Source organism: Lotus japonicus, chromosome 1 (assembly GCF_012489685.1).
Source record: "Lotus japonicus ecotype B-129 chromosome 1, LjGifu_v1.2".
Lineage (NCBI taxonomy): Eukaryota > Viridiplantae > Streptophyta > Magnoliopsida > Fabales > Fabaceae > Lotus > Lotus japonicus.
The window spans coordinates 74,865,307-74,889,530 of record NC_080041.1 but is presented as its reverse complement, the minus strand read 5'-3'; the positions used below and the strand labels follow the sequence as shown (position 1 = coordinate 74,889,530).

The 24,224-nt window shown below is 37.2% G+C and overlaps 4 protein-coding genes across 5 annotated transcripts; 3 read left to right on the top strand and 1 right to left on the bottom strand.

The window, feature by feature from the left end:
- Nucleotides 1–181: 181 nt before the first annotated feature.
- On the top strand, nt 182–6,580 carry LOC130710244 (potassium transporter 2). 2 transcript variants are annotated; one of them, XM_057559456.1, is made up of 10 exons: nt 182–2,270; nt 2,415–2,523; nt 2,722–2,956; nt 3,040–3,282; nt 3,360–3,407; nt 3,630–3,890; nt 4,303–4,355; nt 4,482–4,599; nt 4,823–5,077; nt 5,257–6,580. In XM_057559456.1, exons 2-10 carry the CDS (start codon nt 2,485–2,487, stop codon nt 6,372–6,374), a joined length of 2,370 nt encoding a protein of 789 aa, XP_057415439.1. In that variant the 5' UTR covers nt 182–2,270; nt 2,415–2,484; the 3' UTR covers nt 6,375–6,580. The 2 variants fall into 2 exon arrangements, with proteins under 2 accessions (XP_057415439.1, XP_057415431.1); XM_057559448.1 differs by having other exon boundaries at nt 2,412–2,523.
- Nucleotides 6,581–7,602: 1,022 nt separating this feature from the next.
- On the top strand, nt 7,603–8,942 carry LOC130710237 (uncharacterized). The gene is made up of 3 exons (XM_057559438.1): nt 7,603–7,950; nt 8,073–8,136; nt 8,631–8,942. Exons 1-3 carry the CDS (start codon nt 7,645–7,647, stop codon nt 8,798–8,800), a joined length of 540 nt encoding a protein of 179 aa, XP_057415421.1. The 5' UTR covers nt 7,603–7,644; the 3' UTR covers nt 8,801–8,942.
- A 3,374-nt stretch (nt 8,943–12,316) lies between these two features.
- On the top strand, nt 12,317–17,348 carry LOC130710219 (mini-chromosome maintenance complex-binding protein). The gene is made up of 14 exons (XM_057559417.1): nt 12,317–12,566; nt 12,655–12,768; nt 12,863–12,973; nt 13,130–13,237; nt 13,432–13,476; nt 14,426–14,545; nt 14,648–14,803; nt 15,009–15,083; nt 15,284–15,397; nt 15,576–15,781; nt 15,873–16,008; nt 16,225–16,452; nt 16,814–16,881; nt 16,969–17,348. The coding sequence occupies exons 1-14, from the start codon at nt 12,399–12,401 to the stop codon at nt 17,081–17,083; spliced, it is 1,764 nt and encodes a 587-aa protein (XP_057415400.1). The 5' UTR covers nt 12,317–12,398; the 3' UTR covers nt 17,084–17,348.
- Nucleotides 17,349–22,324: 4,976 nt separating this feature from the next.
- LOC130710208 (expansin-A10-like) lies at nt 22,325–23,969 on the bottom strand. The gene is made up of 3 exons (XM_057559393.1): nt 23,727–23,969; nt 23,183–23,495; nt 22,325–23,075 (listed from the first exon to the last, which is right to left on the bottom strand). Exons 1-3 carry the CDS (start codon nt 23,869–23,871, stop codon nt 22,772–22,774), a joined length of 762 nt encoding a protein of 253 aa, XP_057415376.1. The 5' UTR covers nt 23,872–23,969; the 3' UTR covers nt 22,325–22,771.
- Nucleotides 23,970–24,224: the final 255 nt, after the last annotated feature.

Sequence of the window (24,224 nt, the reverse complement as noted above, 5' to 3'; positions counted from 1 at the left end):
ATCACTTCTTCTTGCACATCATTATGCCCTTCATTCATCACCTCTTCTTGAACATCATTATTCCCCTCATTCATCACCTCTTCTTGCACATCATTAACTGGAACCTCAACTTCAGGGCCTTCAAACATAAAGACATTGTAAGTCTTCTACACAACTATTGTATGTATTAATGAAAATAAAGGGTGACTTTATTGGACCTACCTTCAACCTCCACATTTGCCTGAACTTGAGGTTGTAATTCTGGTTCAAGTACAGGTACAACTTCTGGATCATGAACAATATCATTAATTGGAAACAACTATTGTATGTATTAATGCACATAAAGGGTGAGTTTTATGGACTTACCTTCAACCTCCACATCTGCATCAATTTCATCCTGGTTCTCTGCCTCACCCTCTCCATCATAAGCAATATCATTATCCAGTTGTGTTAGCACCTCTTCTTGTACTTCTGGTTGATCCTCTTCATCACTAGACAATTCCAATAAAACAGGAAGCCTCTTCTGCTTTGTCTTTGGAACAGTGCACATAATCCTATATGACCTTCTGGTAGGCTTGGGTGGAGCAGGTTTCTTTGCATGTGAAACATCCTTTGAAGGAGCAGGCATTTTTCCAGATGAAGCCATGAATGAAAGAGTAGCCTTAGCCTTTGATGGAGCCATGAATAAAGGAGTAGCCTTGGAAGTAGCAGGTTTCTTTGCAGATGAAGCAACCTTTGAAGGAGCAGGCCTCTTTCCAGTTGAACTCATTGAAAGAGTAGCCTTGGATGGAGGCCTGCTAGAAGGAGTAAGCTTGGATGGAGCCCATAATGAAGGACTAGGCTTGGATGGAGCCTTAGAAGGAAGCTTAAAAGGCTTATTTGATGTTGTAGCCTTAGCTGCTGCTGCAGCACACTTAGAAGGAGGCTTCAAAGGCATACTTGTAGACTTAGTTGATGTTGGTGCATAGGCAAGATGAGGAGTTCTACCATCAAGGAACCTCAGCAATTCCATTGGACTAGAGGGCAGTTCATCAGCAGTATGCTCCACAAACAAATGCACAGAACCACCCATGTTTTTGATAGCAAATGTTGCAAGGTCCATGGCATCTTTGTCAGTCAATACAGGCCTGAAGTTGTGAGCAATAATATCATCGCGTGTCCTCCACCAAATTTTGAACTTCCCTCTTGTGTACCCCAAGTCCTTCACGGTATCAAGGCACTCGAAATAACCCCACCTATCCTTATCAACACCAACCTTAGTGATTTTGACATCTTTGTAATGCCAGTGTGGCTCCCTGGCGAAAACCCCATGGTGATGAACAAGCACACTGAAACTCATCCTACAAAATGCATAACAACACATGTCAAGAACAAGCAATGGTGATGAACAAACATGCATAGTTTCAAGCATCACTAAACCCAAATCGCACACAAATACCCTAAAATAGCAACAATCCGATTCAACTCCAAAATAGAAACCAAGTAAAAACAGCACACAACTAGCAATGAAAGGCACAAAAACACATTACGGACTCACAAATCGTATTCGAAACCCTAAAATGTTAAGCGATACGAGTAGACTACAAACCTGGAAATCTTCTTTCGATGTTCGTGCTCTTTGTCGCCTACTTCGTCCTCAGATCATCGAATCACCTTACCCAGATCGCAGCCTTGTCTCCTTGTTCTTCGTGTTCGTCAAGGATGAAAAACTGCAAGGGAGAGGGATGGGATTCGGACGAAAGCTATAACAGAAAGGATAGATGTTGATTTTGTTGTTTACAGTTAATTTGGGAATTTAGGGTTAATTTGGGATTTAGGGTTAATTGTGTTAATTTGGGATTTAGGGTTAATTGTTATTATTTAAAAAAAAAATATTACACGTCATCTCATTAAATGACGTGGCGTGCCACATAAGGTGCTCGCCGGAGGGATGGTGGCCGGAGGGACGGGTCAATTTAGTTTTCAATAGTCTGAGGACGGTTTTCAGATAATTTTCCGACGAGGGACGGTTTTCAAATCTCGCCCAAAGTTCAGGGACGGTTATAGTTTTTAACCCTAATTTTTAATTCTCTCTTTTTTCCAGCACTAAACCTTTTTGAATTTCTATCATGAATATATTATATTATATGAATCTTTGATTTCATGAAAAAGTGTCATCTTGGGAATCCTGCTTATTGGGTTATATGCTGCTGTCCACCTTAGTTTTTGACAAAAAAAAAATGTGTGCCCACTTTTCAAGAAGATTTGAGAGAGATATGGGTGTCATCACTGTCATGTGAATTTATCCACAAGTGAGTGAATGTTTTTTTTCCTTGTATCACATCTGGTTTGGTGCAGAGAGGATGAGAGAATTGTGTGGTTGTAATTCATGGTTTAGATTCCTTCACCCTTGTGTCACACAGTGCTTGTTCTTTCTATTTGTGTTACTGTAGCAGGTGCAGTTTCTCAGTGCAGATCTGAAGCTGGTGATACCCTTTGTGTGAAGAATATTGAGGATTGAAGCAAATGGATCTTGAACCTGGGAAGTGTTGGAACAACTCAAGGGTTAGTGCATTAACTTAGAAAACTTAGCCAGTAAAGAAACAATAGAAACTTGGAAATCTTTAACAAAGATTTCAACTTTCTAATTATGGTATCTATATCTATATGGGTTTCTTGGTGGGACCTGAAATTTTAGTTCAGAATGCTTCTGAAATAAAATGGATACTTATGGAGTAATTAAGATGCTGAATTGTATTTCAGAAGGAATCATGGAAGACCATTCTGCTATTAGCATACCAAAGCCTTGGTGTGGTGTATGGAGACTTGAGCATTTCTCCACTGTATGTTTACACAAGCACATTTGCAGAAGATATTGAACATTCAGAGACCAATGAGGAGATCTTTGGTGCCCTTTCTTTTGTTTTCTGGACCCTGACATTGGTGCCGCTGTTCAAATATGTATTTGTGGTTCTTCGAGCTGATGATAATGGAGAGGGTAAGCATTTTGAACAGATGAGTGAAGCCAATTTGCTGCTCCTAGTGCTCTTGTTGATATAATTTTCTAGTGTGGTTCTGCAGGCGGTACGTTTGCTCTGTATTCCTTGATTTGTAGGCATGCAAAGGTTAGTCTTCTGCCCAATCGACAGCTTGCGGATGAAGCGCTTTCGACATATAAGATGGAGGAGCCTCGAGAGAAGAACACTTCTAAAGTGAAGATGCTGCTTGAGAAGCATAAGGGCTTGCATACAGCTCTGCTAATTGTGGTTCTTCTTGGCACTTGTATGGTAATTGGGGATGGACTGCTCACTCCAGCCATTTCTGGTAAGAACCCTCCTTATTAACTGTGTTTTGACAAATAATTTCTTATCAGTTTGTTAACTAGCCATTGATTCTTGTAGTTTTCTCAGCGGTATCAGGTCTCGAGGTATCTATGTCTCACCACCAGTGTAAGTTCCACACTTTCACTTATGACATTCCTATATATTCCAATACAATATCTCAACAGCATTAAGTTGTGTAAATATCACATATCAGAAACTTAAAGAAGTATCAGCGTAGAATACAATGATGAAAGAGTTCATTCATAGCTTATCATACTAATTGAAGATCCTAATTTGCTGGATTTTCCCCTTGTTTCTATATTTGAACCTATTGATTTGCATTTGCAGATGCTGTGATTCCTATTACTTGCTTCATACTGGTGTGTTTGTTTGCACTCCAGCACTATGGGACACATCGGGTGGGGTTCCTTTTTGCACCAGTTGTGCTGATATGGCTATTGTGCATCAGCACACTTGGTTTATATAATATATTCAAATGGAATCCACATGTGTATAAAGCTCTTTCACCATATTATATGTTCAAGTTCTTGAAGAAGACCAGGATAAGTGGGTGGATGTCTTTGGGTGGAATATTACTGTGCATAACAGGTAAAATTAGAAAATTCATATATATGGTTAAACGGAATACCTTGTGTCGTGCTCATTCGCTAAATTACGAACAGATTCTATGTGAATATGCATATGTTGTGCAGTTGTAAGCTGTGAGACTATTAGTTTTGAGGCATCTTTTGAGGATCATCAAAATTATAACTATGATAGTATGATTTAATTAAGACATAGATTGAGTTCTATGTGCACATTTACTTGAGTTAATCCCGGACTGCTCCTTTATCATTATTCCCCTTTAAAGAAAAAAAATAGTTTATTTCAGTAATCAAGTAAGAGTTATGCCCTTAATAGAATTGAGTTTCACATGAAGCATTGTAAAATGTCTGAACTTTAATGTTGTAGTTTACCTGATGAAAAACTTCTTATAATCCTCTGTTGATTTTGTGGGCAGGCTCAGAAGCTATGTTTGCTGATCTTGGCCATTTCTCATATATGGCAATTCAGGTTGATTTACAATATTTTCACATTTTCTGTTTCCTACTTTATTCTGCAGTTTTGGTAGGCTCTTGTAGACCTTAGGAAAATGTCATTTAAATGGGAAAGATGGTCATAACCATTTGCTATGTGCAGCTTGCATTCACCTTTCTGGTATATCCTGCACTTATATTGGCATATATGGGTCAAGCTGCTTACTTGTCGCAACATCATAAATCCGATCTCCAAATCAGTTTCTATGTTTCAGTTCCAGGTATTCATTGTCACTGCTCACTTTTAATAAGCAATTACTAACTAGTATGTAAGCATTAAAATTAGAAAGCAGGCACATAAATAACTAGATGGAAAACTTTTACTGGCAATGTGGTAATATATATGAACTTCTCTGCAATGGCCTTCTTAGGTTTCTGAAATATATTTTGTTCTGGCCTGGTAGAGTATCATATTATGGAAACCATTATATTTTTCGGCTGCAGAAAGCGTGAAGTGGCCGGTGCTTATCTTAGCTATTCTAGCTTCTGTTGTGGGAAGCCAAGCAATAATCAGCGGAACATTTTCGATCATAAACCAGAGTCAATCTCTAGGTTGCTTCCCTAGAGTTAAGGTTGTTCATACATCAGACAAGATACATGGCCAGGTCTACATCCCTGAAATTAATTGGATACTCATGATCCTCTGCATTGCTGTCACCATTGGCTTTAGGGACACAAAACACATGGGAAATGCATCAGGTATGTCACATATTTGTACACTATTAATTGGATCATGTTTATGGCCTAATTGTTAACTATTGAAGTTTTCTGCCTACTTTATGATGCAAATTCAAATCTGAAAATCCAATTGGATTGCTTTCATAGGTAGAAGGGATTTTGGTGTTAATTATGTTGACATGTTCAATCTTTCAATGCAGGGCTAGCAGTGATGACCGTGATGCTAGTGACAACATGCCTTACTTCATTAGTTATTATCATTTGTTGGAACAAACCCCCCATCATAGCTCTATGCTTCCTCTTGTTCTTTGGCTCTGTTGAACTGCTATACTTCTCAGCTTCACTGACAAAGTTTCGTGAGGGTGCCTGGTTCCCTATCCTCCTAGCCCTGGTCCTTATGATCATAATGTTCCTTTGGCACTATGCAACCATCAAGAAATATGAATATGACCTTCACAACAAAGTGTCACTAGAATGGCTTCTAGCTTTAGGTCCAAGCTTGGGAATTGCTAGAGTCCCCGGAATAGGCCTAGTGTTCAGTGATCTCACCACTGGTATCCCCGCAAACTTCTCCCGTTTTGTCACCAACCTCCCCGCGTATCACCGCATCCTTGTTTTCGTGTGTGTGAAATCTGTACCGGTTCCTCATGTCACTGCTGCTGAGAGGTACCTTGTAGGCCGCGTAGGACCTGCTGCGCATCGATCCTACAGGTGCATAGTCAGATACGGATACCGCGATGTTCATCAGGATGTTGATTCCTTTGAAACTGAACTAGTACAAAGACTTACTGAATTCATCCAATATGATTGGTTTCGAACTCGGGGAAGCAACATGAGCATTGAGGATGATGGTTCAAACTCTAATGAGTCATCAAGTCATAGATTAACTGTAATTGGAACAATTGGTTTCTCCAACCAACTAGGATATGGAACTGATCATAGTTTGCAGCCAGCAAGTGTATCTGTTGGATTTTCGACTGTACAAAGTGTGACGGATGTTATCGAGATGGAACCAGTGGGCGCGGCTGAGAGAAGAGTGAGGTTTGCCATTGATGATGATGCTGAAAGTGACACAAGGTCTGAGGTAGGTGTGCAAATGCAGGAAGAGCTTGAGGATCTACATGCTGCTCAGGAATCTGGTATTGCATTCATTCTTGGTCATTCTCATGTGAAAGCAAAGCAAGGTTCATCTGTTCTGAAGAGATTGGCACTTAACTATGGTTACAATTTCTTGAGAAGTAATTGTCGGGGTCCGGATGTGACGCTTAAGGTGCCCCCGGTTTCGCTTTTGGAGGTTGGCATGGTTTATATTGTGTAGCATATGTATCATGTAATTAGCTTTCCTTTTTAGTTATGTTCTTTTCATAGAGTTAGAGGCTTTAATGGCAGATAATTGTGCAGTTAGTTTACAGAAGCTGTTGTGAATGGGACTGTGGGAGTGATTCTCCCCTTGAAATTAAACATAAGTTATATAGCATGCTTGAATTCATAGCAGAAGGTACAAATATATCACAATTTCCTGTCCCTGATGTTACTTCATCATAAATTTTTGAAATTGTAGCAGCACTGTAATGCTTGCAAACTTTTTTTTGGCCCCCTCTTAGTGTGACTGTGAAGTGTGAACTTAGATTTTATATAAAAAAGTAAGAACAAAGATCACCTTAAGGAATGTGTCCTCGCAAAGCACATTCTAAATGGTAGTGAACAAATTGAATTTAGTCTGGTGATGCAGGTTTGATTCTCCTTATAAGCAAGCAAAGTTTCATTTTTGGCTCTGTAGTTTCAGTCTTGTGAATGAATGAAAAAACGTTGCTAAGAGGAAAAGTAGCCACACCGTGGTGTCCCATGAAGGATACCTCTGGTAAACTAAAAAGAAGTCATGTATCATGTACTAATGAAAATGTGACTGTTCTAATATTTCATTATGAATTTTGTTAGTATATACACTAATAATGTAAATAGTTTAAAAAAACACGCAATGTATTATTGTTTAGTTTTTTAATTTAAATTTAATTAAGATGTGGATGATAAAATTAATTTTGAATATTTGTGTAAAACTTATTTACAATGTGGATAGGCGGTTTTTAAAATATTTCTTTCTTTATTTATGGCGCTACCAAAGGGAATCCTTAAACAACATATAAGAATATGGTTCACAAGTCAAAAAGGTTTTAGCAAATAAGAAGTATATTGCAACTAACATATACATATATTATATTAGTTGTAAAAATATGGTTCATAGATAGACCAAGTAACTACTATAAGAATATACATGAAATGATTATTTTTACATTATATAGATACTACCAGTTGTTAATGCCTGATATTTTAGATAATGAGGAACATGAGTTACTAATAATTACATTTACATGGCAAAACCAAAGAGAATAGAGATCCTCTCATTTTAAGAGCTCCCTAGGGTGCCACATAGTCATGTATTAACCACCAGGTTTTGTGAGTGGTAGCAGTGCTATGGACAAATGGACCAACACTTGTGGCTACAATTTGTGGCTCAAAAACTTAAATCAAACCCACTCATATGCACATATATACAACATAATATGCAGAGTTCAGAGCCAGGGTGCTGAATGCTTAGAGTTAGAGAAGCTAAAATGGGACTTGGAACTCTGCCGTTGACTCCATCTTATAGAAGTTTCCCTTCAAACTCTGGACTTGTACAAAGCACTAATCACAGCATGGTCAACAGGAGCATAAAATTCTCTGTTTCAGCCAAACAAGAGAAGGAAGAAGAACCAAAGAAGAAAAAACAATCTTTGTTCAGCAGCGTAACCGAAGCTCTTGATTTTTCTCAAGTGAGATCTGCAGAAGATGCTCAGCTTATAGACGAGGCCAGAGAAGCCACAACTTCTGGAGAAAGGATGAGCAGGGAACAGGTATATATCATAAATTCATAATCTTCCAACTCATACTGATTACATAAAGTGGCAAATTTTTTAGCATATTTTGTTCTTTGTAATCCTGCTCACTAATTATTATTTTTTCTAATATGATGCAGTATGGAGCTCTTAGAAGGAAAATTGGTGGGACATACAAGGATTTTTTCAAATCTTATGTAGAAGGTACAAATACTATCTACTTATTCTTCTATAAAATGTATTTTTATCTTTCAAACCATTGAGAAAATATAGCACGTTTGGATCAACTTAATCAATTTTGTCACCTAGAGAGTAGAAACTACTAACAGAAGCTTATACTCAGAGTTGATTTACACTTTAGAATTAACTGAAGAAATATTTTCAAACATGCTATTGGTCTGTTCCTTGAACTTGAATTGTTTCCTATTGAAAAGAAAGCATTGTTCATTTTCTTCTTTGACTATTGAAAATCTGCACAAAATGTTAATTTTCTGCTAATGGAAGTCTTTACAGAATGTACTTCTTCTACTAACAATAGAAAGAGAACGCTCATGACCTTCTAATCTAGCTGCTAATTTTCTTTTCAGTCTGAATTAGACTTTGGTTATCCAATTCTAACACCAATTAGCATTTTTCAGTTTAATGTTTTCTGTTTGGCTTAGCAACAAAGCTAAAACATTTTTTTTCCAATTGAGCAGTGGATGGGGCATATGTTGAAGAGGGCTGGGTTGACAAAACTTGCAAGGTGTGCAAAAAGGACACCAAGGGAGAGGCAAGGCAAGTGGACAATTTGGGAAGGTATGTTCATGTAGCATGCCTAGAGAAGTCGAAAACCGGAAACTTCTTTACCAGACTGTTCTCTAGATGAAGAGCAATCACGAACATTGGCGCGGTAGGGGAGAAAAGACATGTTCTCAATTAGTCATATACACAAGGATTCCAATTCTCAAATTAGATTCTCAGCTTCTGTATTGGTTATTAAATGAATGAAAGTGAATATATATTCTTCATTGGCCATGTGAATGATGGCAAATCTTAACATTTTTTTTTCTCTCAAGGTTTTATTGCCTTAGGCCTTACAACTCCATTTTTAACTACCTATCTATTCAGGAAACAAGTAAAAACCAACAATTTTAGAAAACCAAGAACTAGTTCCTAAAACAAGCAGATACTAAGGCATGATCTCAGTGTTAGAAGTTTGGGTATGATAATCCTGGATAACTTAGAAGAATTGTGTTCGTACACTTTCCGACCAAAGTATTTCGACCCTATTATTGCCTGGCTTCACGAAATCCTTGTTGGGATAATTCTTGAAGAACAATCTGTTTCTGGTAATAGAGAACAGATCAGGAATGTAGAGAGAATGTATGATTTCTGTTTTCTGTATATCCATCTGAGGTCAAATGACTCATTATATTGGAGTTTGTTTTAGAAACCGAAAACGGTTAATAAAACAGTTAACTTTTCGAGGTCAATTATGCGTTGGCTCAACAAGCGTGCACTCCGCACTACCTTAACTCGTTTCCGAGCTTAACGCGTAATCGCATCGGCCTAAAATAAATCACATTACTACTAAAATCCATTGATGATACTAAAATCACCAACACTCAGCACTATAGTGGTATGGATTAGGAGCTTTTGTTCTGAAAAATCTCTCTCGTTAGGTTCGGTAATCCTTAATTTCTTTCTATTTTTATAGAGGTTGTATTAGTCAACTTATATGGAGGAAAGTGTTATCTGAATATGTGTCAATAACAGGGTTCTTATCTTCTGCAAAGATAATCTAATTTCTTTCTAATTGTGTAACATTAGGTTCATTATTACTTGATTCATCCTCCAATATTTTCTTTTATCGCGCCAAGATTGAATGAACTGACCCCTATTAACGCTTGTTAGTTGTTACACATTCACTACTCTCACTAGTAAAATCCACACCTATGTGCTAAAGAATCAAGTTAAAATCAAGCCACATAGCAAAATGAGAGTCTTTCTTCTTAGTAGTTCATACTTCATCCATCTATATATTGAATCATTATCATTAGGGATAAAAATATACCCCATCATTCGCAGAATTAAACTCTTTCTTTGTAACGATGTTCACAAACTTAAAAATGTCATTTCGCTTCAATTTAAAAGTAGTTAAATTCCTTTTTATTTTAATTAAATTTAAAGCTTATTTTCTGATGTGGTAACAACTTATTTAATATCTATTTGTACCAAAAAAACAACTTATTTGATATCTATGTAAATAAATTTTACACTGCACATGCAAATTAAATCCTACAAAGAATATATTGTATGTTCGAGTTTAGTAAACAAATGAGCTAAGCAAGTAAAAACCCTAACGAAAATAGGAATTCCTTAAGACCTAGTCATTTTAGTGTTTGACACAGCTTCTTTTGAACTTTTAAGTTACCTTAAAGTTAAAGGTGGACCAAATACAATTTTATAAAAGCTCTAAAAAAAATTTTTTTTGGACAAAAAGCTCTAAAATTTTAAGTGACTTATTTTTTACAACAAAAAATAGAAATAAGTAACTTTTTAGAAAAAAAGTTATGGAGATCAGCTTTTAACTTTTAAGTAGCTTATTTTTATTTTGTGTATCACGAATACATAGCATGACCTTCTGCTGGAAGACGTTTGCCACCATGGATTTTGACAGCATCTTCTTCCCTAGTCTACATCTTAAACAGTTATGGCAGCAGCCCAAGTCTCTACCTCTCTGACAGGCCACCTTCGTATGAAGCTTCTGTCATGGATTTGAATTTTTTTATTTTATGTGCATTTTATTAAGGTCTTGTTGTGATTGAAGTTAATATTTTCGATTCAAACTAGACACTTCACCAGGTTTTGAAATGATACTCAGAAAAATGCAGATATGCAAGAGGGAATAAGAATTGGTACCCCCATCTTGGAATTGCTACCCCTTTATTTTCTAAAAAGCCCAAAAGTGCCCCCATGTTTTAACACCCCACTTTTGCTCCCTTTCTCGAGCCTTCACGTTCTCTGTAGTGCATCACTTTCTTCCGAGGTTTAGGGCTCGGGATTGGAAGTTATTTCCCGAGCTTTAGGGCTCGGGACTGGAAGTTGTTTCCTTATGTTTTCCTTCAATGAAGGTTTCCGAGGTTTGGCAACCTCGAGAACACATTTGTCACATTCCGAGCTTGACAAATCTCGGGAAATCCACGTTTATAAATTAGCGAGGCATAGCCCTCAGAAGGATTCCGGGATTTAGACCCTCGGGATGTCCCCGAGGTACCAAAGCTCGGGAAATTAATCAGGAAAATTATAATATATCCCGAGACTTAAGGCTCGGGATGTTCCCGAGGGTCCCAAAGCTCGGGAATTATTTTTAACATGGGTATTTTGGAGATTTCTCACTTTAAAAGTGGGGGTACCAATTCTAACTCTCTATGCAAGAAGACAAATTGGAACAAAATAACGGTAAGAATCTAAAGAAAATTATTTTCAAAGATCTGGAAGATCACAAAAATACAAATCAATTTTGCAGAGGTGGAAGTTCTTTTTAATCTGTATCACCACTAATAGGAACAAAGAAAAATGGTAAAAGGAGGAGAGGCGGCATAACACTGTATCACAATTTTTGAGTAGCTATACTCAAAAGTCAACACTTCACTAGGTTTTCACTTTTGGAGCTTTATTTTTTAAATATTATACCAAACATCTTCTCACATAAAAGACACTTTTAAGCTAAAAATAAATAAATGAAGACTGACAAACAACTTATATTTTTTTAAAGCTCTTATTTTCATCTTTAACTTAAAAGTAACTTTTAAGCTTAAAAAGAGCAGGGCCTTAGTATAATAATCAACTGAACATACCAATTTACATATGAATTGTTTTCTTTTATAGTGGAAATGTGTAAAACCCTAAACCTATGACTCTTGGGCCTCATAAAATTACGACCTAAGACCCATTACATATTGTTAATATACTTGACTTGTCCTACCCTGACACAACCCACCGGATGTGCCTAGATCGTTGAGGGCTCTCGCCTTTAGGTTAACTTCCGGGGATCCATCTCTTGCCACAACCATAGGCTATTCCGCCCTGCTGACAATGTGGGCCTTTAATGTGAGAAGTATCTGACCAATCTACAAGACACCATGCCTGAAATATAAATGTTGAGTGTATCTTCAATGGCTCTCCACACCTTCACTTCGTCATTCCCGGTTCAATATATTTCATTGAAGAGTAAAAATAAATAAAAGGGGTTTTTTGGGTCAATAAATGGTTTTTTTTTCTTGTCAACAAATGTTGGGTCACTATACCAAGTCTGAGATGTTAAGAAATGGCGGGAAGAATCGGCCCAACAAGTTTTGGCGGGAAATCATACACCCTACAAAGCTGCGTAGCGCGCGCGAGGAAGAAGAATCATCAGTCACCACTCACCGCACATTCACCGAGAGAGAGAGAGATCGACGAGTTAGCAGAACTCAGCCACCATGGTGGGTCCACAGTACGATCTGCTAGCGAACCCTCTCGGCGCTATAAGGTCCACCTTCGAGAACGCCATAGCCTCCGGCACCGATCCCACCTCTCTCAACCGCTGCGACTGGGGCGCCGTCGATCTCTTCCGCCAGTTCCTCGCCGACGAGTCCAACTTCTCTCAGGTACTTCTTATTCTTCTCTCTCACTGTCTCACACTTATTTCTTCCATCAAATCACAAACCCTAACTGATTCCGCTCTCTCTCGATTAGGTTCCGGTTCTGACCGCTGCCACCATTAGGCATGTGAAGCCCAACACTCTGGTTCGGTTCCGCGGCTTCATACAGGACATGTTTGGGAATGAATGTTACATTGGCGCTTACAAGGTTTTCCATCTTTTTGATTTTTGATTGTTATTTTCTAGGCTGAGTCGTGAGTTCAAATTTCTGCATTTTGATTTTGTGTGTTTGATTCTTGAAGGATGGTTCGGCGTGGAGGACCAACAAGTTTATGGATTTTTCTCCAGTTCCTATGGCTTCCCCCTCACCTGATACGCTAATCTGGGAACGCCGAGTGCATTACTGTATTCCGGTAAGTGCCATTTTCTGCTGTGGATACTTGTATTTGCTCTTTTTGTTTCTGATGTATGCTCATAAGCAATCAATTTTCCTTTGTTCAGTTCTTATGCCTTGTTAGTTTCTTATATAGTATATTTTTAAGGATTAATTTTCATTTATTTATTGTTAGATTCCCGGACTGAATCCGTGGGCTGAAGTTGGGAATGATTCTATGGATTGGACATCGGAACAAAGAGTAAAGCGGAGGAGACCAGAGGATGACTCTCCTGATATGCCTGTAATTTTTTCTGACCCTTTGTTGGAAATGTCCTTATTAATCTTAATATGCTCTTATGCCATGAGCATCCCTCGGAAATTTAGGGTCTTAATATTCTCATAGTTTTTTTCCTGATAGTTTTGTAGACATTATAATGAGGGTCATCAGTAATGTGTGTTTCTTTATCTCTCATACTGTTCTATGTTTATTTCCAGGTCTCTTGTGACAATGATCAGGGTTCTCCTAGTACTAAAAAGATGGTATGAAAAGCTTTCTGTAACTGCAGTTTTTTGTGATACAAAAAAATTACTTTTGTTTAAGTTGTTTTGTTAAAATGTTAGGCAAGATTGGATTCACACACAACACACACTCGAGAGTGAGAGGGGAGAGAAGTAATAATTAGGTAATTTACTCAACTGATTTATTCTCAATAGTAAAGTTATATATTACAACCCTTAATTGAGCTAATTAGGCACTACTAGCTCCTAGATTACAATTTGGTTATAGTCTTGACACACCCCTTAAATTAGTTTGTAGCAACACACTTCACCCAAGTGTGCTCCCCTCAAAGTTGAGCACATCAGCCACTTGCTCTTTGGACCTGCAAAACTCCAGCCTTAACTTGATCTTGCCACTTGGTCTCTTTGAAAATGGAACCTAGCCTCAATGTGTTTGCTCCTACCATGAGCAATAGGATTATTAGCAAGGTCGGTGGCTGACTTGTTATCTACAAACATCACCATTGCTTCACCTGAATCCATCTTGAGCTCACCAAATAAGTTTTGCAGCCACGATGCTTGACAACTGCCCATACTAGCAGCCGCGTTCTACTTCACTTGAAGATAAAGCAACTATTGGTTGCTTCTTCGAGCACCAGCTTATTGCAGTCTCAACATACTTGAACAAATAGCCTGTTATGCTTCTTCTATCTGACTTTGTCTCCACACCAGTCAAAATCAGAAAATCCCACCGTCTTTTTTCTTGATCAATTAAATCCAGAGTTTCCGTGTGAAATCATCTATGAAGGTCACAAGATATCTATTTCCAGCCATGGAATTGACCTCAAATGGTCCACAGACATTAGAGAAAACCACTTCCAATGATTTTAAAGTTTTAGATGGTACATAGGAGACAAGAGAATTTCTAGGTTGTCATACAATCAGAACAAGTTGTACCTTTTCAATTTACGATTGTATATTTCTTTTACAGAGAGAAGGTGAAGACTCTTCCCTTACTACTAAATCTCAGAGAGCTTCACTTGAGATTGCTGTGTCTAGTACAAGTTTAATGTCTGGTCTTGATAGTAACTCACCTGCCTGTATTGTTAAGGTACTCTTCTACTTTTGAAGTTATATATTTCGTTGATATGAAATTATTTTATTGTGTTTATTAATTTTTTTGAATGAACAAATCTTGGTTGTATTCTGCCAGATATACGATACTCCAGACTCTGAATTGAATCTGAATGACATTTTTGAGTTTGTGGGCATCCTTACTGATCCAGTGCTTCATGAGGACAATGAAGATAGTGAATTGTCAAATAGTGAATTGTCAAATGAACTTTGTGCAGAATTTATGCATCCTAAGGTATGTATTGTAATATAAATTTGAAGAATTTTCTCTAAACATTAGATACACCCCTTGAATTTGGAAGGATCAATAAGCATAAATAAGACCATAAAGAAGCATAAATAAGACTAACGAAATATAAATAATGCAGTTGTATATTGTTTATATGTCCACTGCATCTGGTTTTTAAGTTTTAACATGTTGCATTTCCCGCTTGTTGCAGGTACCACGCCTTCATTGTTTAATTCACAGAAAGCTTGCAGTTCAGGACTTCATTCAGAATAACCCTATTTTAGAGGTAACTTTCACATGTATCTAAGTGCAGTTAATTGTTTGCCTAAATTATTCATACTAGATGGCCATTCATGGTTGTTCTGATAGGATACTAGACATTTTCTTACATGGTGAAAAGGACGGAGGTTTTTAAGCTGAAATGTCATATCTATAACTTGCAATTCAAAATGACGGAGGTTCTAATATGTGTGTTTAATTTCACAGCCCAAGCCTGATCTGGTGAAAGGCATCCGAGAAACATTTTCAAGACATCTCTCGTCTGTTCTTGGCAATGATGATGTAGCTGCTCATTTCGTGTTGTTGCATCTCTTTTCCAAAGTATGCAGTTCTAGATCACCTTCCCTTAATTTATTTCATGTTTTTGTAAATGTACTGATTGTTGTTATTTGGCTTATACATATATCCTATCTCTACTCCTATACCAGTCATTGAATGCTTCCCAATTTCCCCTCCCTCCATTATTGAGCTTTATGTGTGAAGCATTGCTTTTGACCAGGTGCATGCTAGAGTGGATGATCATTTTCCTGTGGGAAATCTTTCAGTAAACCTTACATCTTTTAGTAAAGAAACAGCGTCTATATTTGGCAGTCAACTAACCCTTGTAGTCAAGAACCTTCTACCCTTCACACATTCCATACCCCTCACAGTGGAGTACTTGAACACTGCTTCACTTGTACCAACAAAAAATTATGAGACAGATAGGTAAATATCATTTTATTATCTGTCATGAACACAAATTTCTCACTAATATAAAAATCTATTTATATTACAAAGTTTAATGTTAATGCTCCAGATTAGAAACTGCGGTCTTGCAAATGGCTGAAAGTTCACACTTAATTGTTGATGAGACTAAATTAGAAGCTGGATCTCTTAATTCAGTGGGGGTAGAGAATGTAAGGTTGCTAGGAGATTTAGTGGAGCTGCAAAAGGTAATTGTTTGCTCATGTGTTCTGTTATGCTATGAATCTGCATTCTAATAGTTAATTATTTCTACTTTCATAACAGCTGATGGAAATCACTATACCGTTCTTTATACATATATTTGTTCGTTTTTTATTTTTATAGACACTTTTCCTTATTTTAATTGATTGTTTGCCATTATTGAGTTGTAATTAAAGATAACATACACTTGGTAAGAGTTTCAGGTGGACTACAACTTCATGTACTGCACAATGCCCATCGAAACTGATGTACAAGTGCTAGTTTTGTCAGAGGGGAAATCAAATATCTTGCCAGCTGATGTAATTGTGCCTTTCCAGCCTTCTGCAACCAATTGCTCTGAAGCTGTGGCCGCAGAAACTTTGGAAGCTTGGAGGTGGTATTTAGCTACTGTTAGACAACTTCCACACTCTATTGGATCAGAAGTTCAGAAGGTATGAGTGAGGTTGAAACTAGTTTTGATGAAAATGGGTTCTCTAGGGTTAGACTAGTCAAATAATTTAGGTTAGCCATATGCCTCTTTTTGCATAGAAATTTGTCACGAATTAGTTTAAGTTCGGTGAAAGGGCAATTCTAGGTTGATTTTTACATTATACACTTCAATCCACAGCACAACTGATATTTGAAAGAGTAGATTCTAGAGTTCTTACTGTTGGCATTACTATAAGAATGATTTGCCTAGCTTGTTTGTTATCATTAGGGACCACCAATTTGTTTAACAAATAGAGCATACTTAAATTTCTATGATAGAACATCTTGCATAATTACCTTGTAACTGTTTGTGGGTATTTTCAGGTAGTTGAAAATGATTTTGTAGAAGCAAGACAGACAGATAGGAGCTTAACTCCCCAAGATTTTAGCAGGTCAGAGAGTGAATATTTAACATGTATTGTAGCACGTTTTTTTATAGCATAACTTAGTTGATCAGTTGTTCCTCACTTCTATGACAGATTGTTAACGATGGGTCGCCTCATGTCCAAAAGCTTCGGTGAGACCAGTCTATCACTGGAACATTGGCAAATGGTCAAGGATCTGGAGAGACTGCGGAGAGAGAGGTTAAAGTGAAGGTCAAGTTGTTCCAATCTGTACAAGGTTTTAAACATCGGTTAAGCAATGATGGTCTGAGAGATAATTTGTTTTTTGGGTCAAAGGTCTGAGAGATATGAATGCAGTTAGATGGACTCAAGTGTAGAGTCTGTGTCTCATAGTTGCCTAATCTTATTAACCCTTGTTCTTCAACACTCACTTTTTAAATGTCACAATATTTAAACTGCTTTTATTAAAAATGTTGTCGAGCTAAAAAGATTGCAACATAAGAAATTTAATCTCATGTGATCATTGTCTTAAAAAACCTTGTTAGTAGCTGACCTGCAACAGGTTCATTACGATTTCCCAGTAGAGTCCAAAGTAGTGTGAAGGAAACAATATTGAGCTTACTCTTAGATGACAAGTTATCATCTTATAATTAAATTCGATGATTGGTTATAGCTATATTATATATGATTGAGTATCCACATTAGTATCCACATTCAGAGTATTGTATCAGTAAGTAACCATACTTTGTTTTTACCATTAGAGTAAACTTAGGTGATACTCCGAAGAGTTTTAAAATAAGGTTCGTGCTTCTACAAACAACTATGTTTTGTGATTAAAATTATATTATTTTTCTCTTGCATTAATAATTGATTTTCTGTTCTAAATTAAAAATATATATATGGGTTATTTGTTGAAAAAAAAAACTATCATTGAAGTAAAATCTACATGAGATGGGATAGGACAAGTGGTTTACTAGTGTTAGAAATCACATGGATTACTTCAATGGGATCCCAAACATAGCAAAAGGGAGAATATGAAAATTGATTCTAATATTCATTCATTATTAAAATTGATAATAGAAAAATACAATGAGTTTGCTATATATAGCAGAATTACCTAACTAACTATTAACTATCTACAATATGGTCCTCATACTATCCCTACTCACTAAATATGATCTTTGTATTTTAATACTAGTCTTCATTGTGGAAGAGCGCTAGAGGTTCCCTCCATGGTTGCACTCCGAAGCTTAAATTTGCATTGTGAAGTGAGTGAAGGGAAAGAGCAAATAGAGAGCTAGCTTCTCTGGTTGCCTAGTTCTCTTTTATTGTAGTAGTTAGCTCTTAGCATGGTCTGCCCAACACTTAATGAGATCTAAAACAAATTTTAAAGTGAAGGTTTTTTACCTAAAAAAAATATTTATTACTAAGACTTTTTACGGAAAAATAATTCTTTTCAAGGAGACTATTGAACTTGATTTTTTGAAATGAAACCTTGATTTTTATTTGATGTTTTCTTTACAAAAAGACTATTGGACTTGTAACATGAATAAGGGACCTTTTTTACTTAGTAAAAATATATTTACGCTTGTTTGTATGTGGGTGGTCTCCTCGAATGTTCTTGATACGGTGTTAGTAGGATGGCATTGACCTTGGTGGGACTGGTTGATATGATTAACAGTAAGGATGTTCTCAATCTCATCGCCAAGGATCTGGTTTACTTTTGTTAGTCTGAGATTTCGGGATTATGGTTGTCTATGGAAAACCAGAGTCATCCTCCGGAACAAGGTGCTTATAGATTGCTAAATTGATGTTTTTTTTCTTCATATAATATCCATACGAGAACAATAAATAATGAGAGATAAAAGATACGTTGTTAATGATAAACTAGGAAATTAAATAATGTGTTTTTTTATAAACAGCTTATAAAAAAACAAAGAAAAGGAAGCTAGATCCTCATGAACAGAGTGCTCATTTGATCCGCCAAACCAAAAACGCAAACTCAGAATAAGCTCCATACTTCGCTAAGAAATCCGCCACTAAATTTCCCTCGCGAAGAACATGTTGGCACTGCACTTTCCACAGTCGCTGAAGTAAAGCCTTAATTTGCCCAATTATCGCCGCATATCGATGGAAAAAAGGATGCTGCTCCATGATCAACCCCAAGGCTAGCATTGAATTAGAAATCAAATCCACACACCTAAACCCATGATCCTAGCAGACTGTTAAACCACAGAGAATAGCTATCAACTCTGCACACAAACTGTCTGCCTCACCAATATGACCTGCATATCCCAGGAGCCAATTTCCATGCACAGTGCGCACAATGCCACCAATTCCAGAAGCTCTCGGATTCCCCGGCGAGCTCCCATCGGTGTTCAGTGCAACATATCCCTCACGCAGAGGTTGCCAACGCACCTAGCGCACCGCCGACAAAGAAATATCACGGTGGTAAGCATCGGCGATGAGTAACCACAACTCTAGCTCTCGCCTCACGAACCACCTTATGGACAACCAGCGGTTGTGCAGCGAAAATGAAGTAACACCGCTCTTTCCAAATCACCAAGTCGTAGCCAACACAATATGCAAGCCAAAGCCATAAAAAATTCAAAGCACCTCACCGAAGCTCTGAATAGTGAAGAACGTGTGAGGGAGAATGAACCCAGTACCCCTCCAAATGCTCCTTGCGTCCACAAAGTCGCGATGACAATGCATGCATGATCGTTTCATCACCATTTCCACACCGAGGGCACAATATTAATTATATTTTTTAATATGTGTGTTTAAATTATATAATAAGAAAATTAAACATTTTCTTTACCAAATGAGATATAAGATGTAGTAGAAGATAAATAATTGTATAATTTTATTTACAAGAGGATAAATTATAGAAAATTAATTTTGATAAGGTTGTTTTTGTTGTGGTATTTTCGTCCAACAATGATATGTTCATACCTCACTTTCTCTTCCATCTCATATTCCCTTGCTTTTCTTCCTATCGATCACTTCTTTTCTTATTATATCACACATCATATCTCATAATCTCTCTTCTCTTTCTATCTTTCTCCACCCGGTGGAGGTGGAGAGGTGTGTATAGGCCATTTTCCATTTTTGTCCAGATATTTTAGAAACTACTTGTAGTTCATTTAATCCTGCAAAAGCCAGATCTTTTTGGTCGTAAGATCATCTAGTTCGTCAAGTTGTTTGACTACAACATCAAGTACGAACCTCGAATTGATATTAAGCGCAAGTTCTTGCAGATTTTGTGGTTAAGTTGACCGCAGTTTTCCATATGAGGCTTGAAGATGCAACTAGAACATGGATAATCCATGTTGATGTAGATTATAGTTTCGACATAGTGTAATTATGTTCTTTTAATTTGTAAGAAGAAAAAAACATTTTGTGGCCAATTAAAGGATCAAAGTAAAATATTTTTTTTCGGAAGATCTATTAAAAGCTTAAAAGCCCAATTGAGGCTACCTCTTGGGATTCTGTTAGAAGCCATTCTGTGGGTTGGTGGTGGGTTTGTGCATTTCCTATTGCACCTTTGCTATTGTAATGGTCTTTCTTGGACATCTTGTACTTCCTCTAGTCTTGGGTCACAATTTTAGCTCAGGCATCATTCTCAATAATATACATTTCATTTTTTTTAAAAAAAAAAGAATGCTTACTTTTTAAAAGGATTTCAAACAATATAATTAGTTTCAAAAAAGAAAAAGTGAAAAACAATATAATTGTGTATAGAGGATGGATCCATACTCCAGAAGTAAAAAAGCATGATAACCGGATTAAAAATACACATTAAAACATGTACTTTAAATTACTCACAGTCAAATAAGATATTACTCTTAAAATCCTGTCATGGACTCTTGGTCATGTGTCTAACACACCATGAGCAACCATTAATTAACCACCCTAATGTAGCCTCTGGAATTGCTGACCCCTAATTATTTGCTGGCAAAATCCCTTCTCTACTTTTATATGTAGCGTGAGGGTGGGTGAAAATGTTAGAGTATGATGGGAAGACAAAGAAGAGTGATGAGCTCTACAATGAGCCTAAGATCCAACATCACATCTTAAGGTAATGAGTATGAGTTTTCACACTTATATTATCTTTAATTAACTCATTACTAACCAATGTGAGCTTATTACTCACTTGAAATTTCTAATATTTTCCCCTTCAAGTAAGGGTGCAGAGTGAGTCCCAACATCATACCCGCCCTCGAGCATAAGCCGTACAGAGCAGTGCAAGTCCATCAACCATCACCATTCACCAAACTAAGTACTCCGCCCCATCGACCCAATAAAACCATAAGCTCTGATATCATTGTTAAAGTATGAGGGGAAGACCAAGAAGAGGGGAGCACTCTATAATTAGCTTAAGAAATAAGACCATAAAAGTGATCCAATACCACCTTGACCCAAAAGTACCTTAAGACAACACTTATTGTATTGTCTTTACTTAACCAATGTGAGGTTCATTACTCACACTTAAAATTTCCAACAGAAAATGCAGGGCCTAAGATTAGACAAAGAGATGTAATGGATGGACAAAATGTAAATATTCTTGTAGTACTCCTTGTTGGTCTTAGGAGAAATATTAGGTTAGCTGGAAAAATGGTTATTATTTTAAGGACGCAAAGTGCCATTGCTATTTCAAGATAAGAAAAAATAGATAAAATGGTTTGTGTTGACATGCATTCGATTACCGGATGGTTCGACGCTGAAGTAACTCATGTCATACTTACACGAAAAGCTCGAGCAACCATAGTCTTGTGGGAGACATAAGGTAGAGAAAAAAAAAAGAATTTTTTTTTTAATAATAATAGACTCTTGGTAGGAGTGTAAAAAACAAAGACTCTTGGTGGTAGGAGAAAGGATTAAAACCTAGGGATAGAAAACCATACGCTTTACCAACCGTTACAAAATAAAGTAACAACTTAGCTTAGTCTGAAAATTGACTAGCTTTCCTCAACAAATTGTATATTGTCCAAAGAACTTAGCTAAGGTAGGTCATGGCGGGGCCTTGTTCTAAAGTTTGCCCCTTCAGGCTGAGAAAGATGCCAGACCTAATTTTTTAGTATTTTATTACTTCTTGGGCTGGGGAAAACGTTGCATTTCTATTCTTATTCTTAGTAGTTGCTATTTTTTTTATTCTTAGTAGTTGCTATTGATGGTACAACTACAAGTCAAACAATAGCCCTAGTCCAAGTGCAAAAAGAAATATAGACAAGTTAAGGAGAGAAATCAGCCCAAAAAATAGAGAGAAGAAAATTGTTCTACTTGTCGAAATTCTTGACTTTAAAATAATTATACAATGCTTTGTATATTAGGCAACAACCTAATTCAATATTTGAAGGTGGAACTACAAATTGGTTGAGTTTTTCACATGTGTGACAAGTGCTAAGTCGGTGCAATTTTGTGTTCAGATCAGGTTTTGTTAGTAGTCAAGTCTAAGTTAGTTGCTGAACATGCAAAAAGTTGGAAAAGATTAGCAACAAAAAAGCATTATCAAATTTATATAAACTCCCCCTAAATTGGTTTTCAACCATTTGAGGGATTAAATATACAAGGCTATTGAGATCATCTCCACATTGACTTCATCAAAAGACTGTAATCAATGGGAAATATCCAAAACAAAAACAACAATACATTATACTAGGCCTAGCGGGTGCCATATTGCCACCACTGCATTAGAGGCCATGTTGGCCTGAAACTCCTAATCTACCTTTCTTTTCCTCACACTTTCCAACTCTTAATATGTTTGGATTTGCATCTTTCGTCAGAATCAATTCTGAAATCCAACGACTTCTCCTCAAAATTGATTCTGACTTCAGAATCAATTGGTGAAGAGTTTCCAAACATGCACTATAACAGAGCAATGACATATATTACAAAATGCAAATTTTAACTTAAATTGGAACTTTAGCTCTTGTAACTAAAACTGTCCTCCCGAAAATGTTTGTCCAAATTGCCAACCAGCAGGCACAGCATTGTTGCTGATGATAGTTCTTCCATCACTAGTGGTAACCTTGAAAGAAAGGCTCTGGCCATTGAGGTAAGAGTTGCTTTGCCAATTCTGCCCCCAGTTCCTTGACATGGTTTGCCATCCAGTTTTAGACCCCTTGATGGACACTGAATGAACATCTCCAGCTCCACCAACATTTGTGACCAGAACCAAGTTGAAGTAAGAGTGTCCATTAATTGTGAACCTGATTCCTCCTTTCTTGACACAGGAGACTCTGTTTTCAAGCCAAAACAGAGCATGTTAACACATGATTCTAGTGAAAACTGAGCTGAAAGCTGAAAATGGAGAAGAAACAAACAAGAAAAGATGATTTGGTTTTACCTTCTGAAGGAAATTGGAACAATTCCAGCTTTGTACTGAGCAATCTTCAAGAAAGCAGGCTCAGCAAGATCAAAGTGCTGCAGGGGAGGGTTGCACCAGCCACCATTGCTGTTGGAGAGTGCATAGTTAGGAGGGCAGAAGTTTGTGGCAGTGACCAATATGCTTCCAGGGAGACACCATCTTGGGTCACTGTCACATCTCATCTCATAGCAAGAACCACAGCTCAAGCCATTGTTGAAAAGAGCAGTGCTGAGTGCTGCAGTGTTAGTCCCATAGCCTTGGCTGTATAAGTTTCCATAACCACAAGCACCTCCTGAAATAATCACAATCTCATTAGATTCTCACATACCCAGATGAAAAGACAAAATCTTTGACTCATAATCATAGGAGAGAGAGTGTGCTTATGTGTGTGAATGTACATTTTAACTTAAAAGAGTCACTTTGAAGTTTTTACTTGAAGCCTAAAAGAAATCATTATGTTGCCATGTAGTTGTTTCTTTATATGGCCAAGTGAAAAAAAAAATGGTTATTTGTTTAAACTTACCCATTGTGCCTGATGCATCACCTCCACCATAAAATGTGGCATGTCCACCTTGCCATCCTCCTCCATAGTCACCATAAGTGCCTCGGAGGCAGAGATTGAGAAGAAAGAAGATAAGAGAGATGGCAGAGGTTGCTACAATTGCCATTGTGTGGTAAGTAGTAGTAGCTAGTGCTTAGAGAAGTTTGGGGGATGAGAGGATTTAAGATAGAGAAGCTTTAGTTCTTGGTGCTTAATGATTTAGCTAAGGTTGGTTTGCTTTATATAGGAAACTTAAGCATAGGCTAGGGGCACCAAAGACCTCAAATGTGGGGACTCATGGTTGGAAAAAGACAAGTTAGCATTTCTCATGAATGGTGTAAAGAGTGAGCCAAAACCACAAAAACTGATTCACATTTTTTACAGAAGTTCGAGCAAGATTCAAGGCGCACATGCACATGTTTCGGTTACACTACCAACTGCTTAATCTACGGTCCCACTTGGCACATGCATTTCTCAACT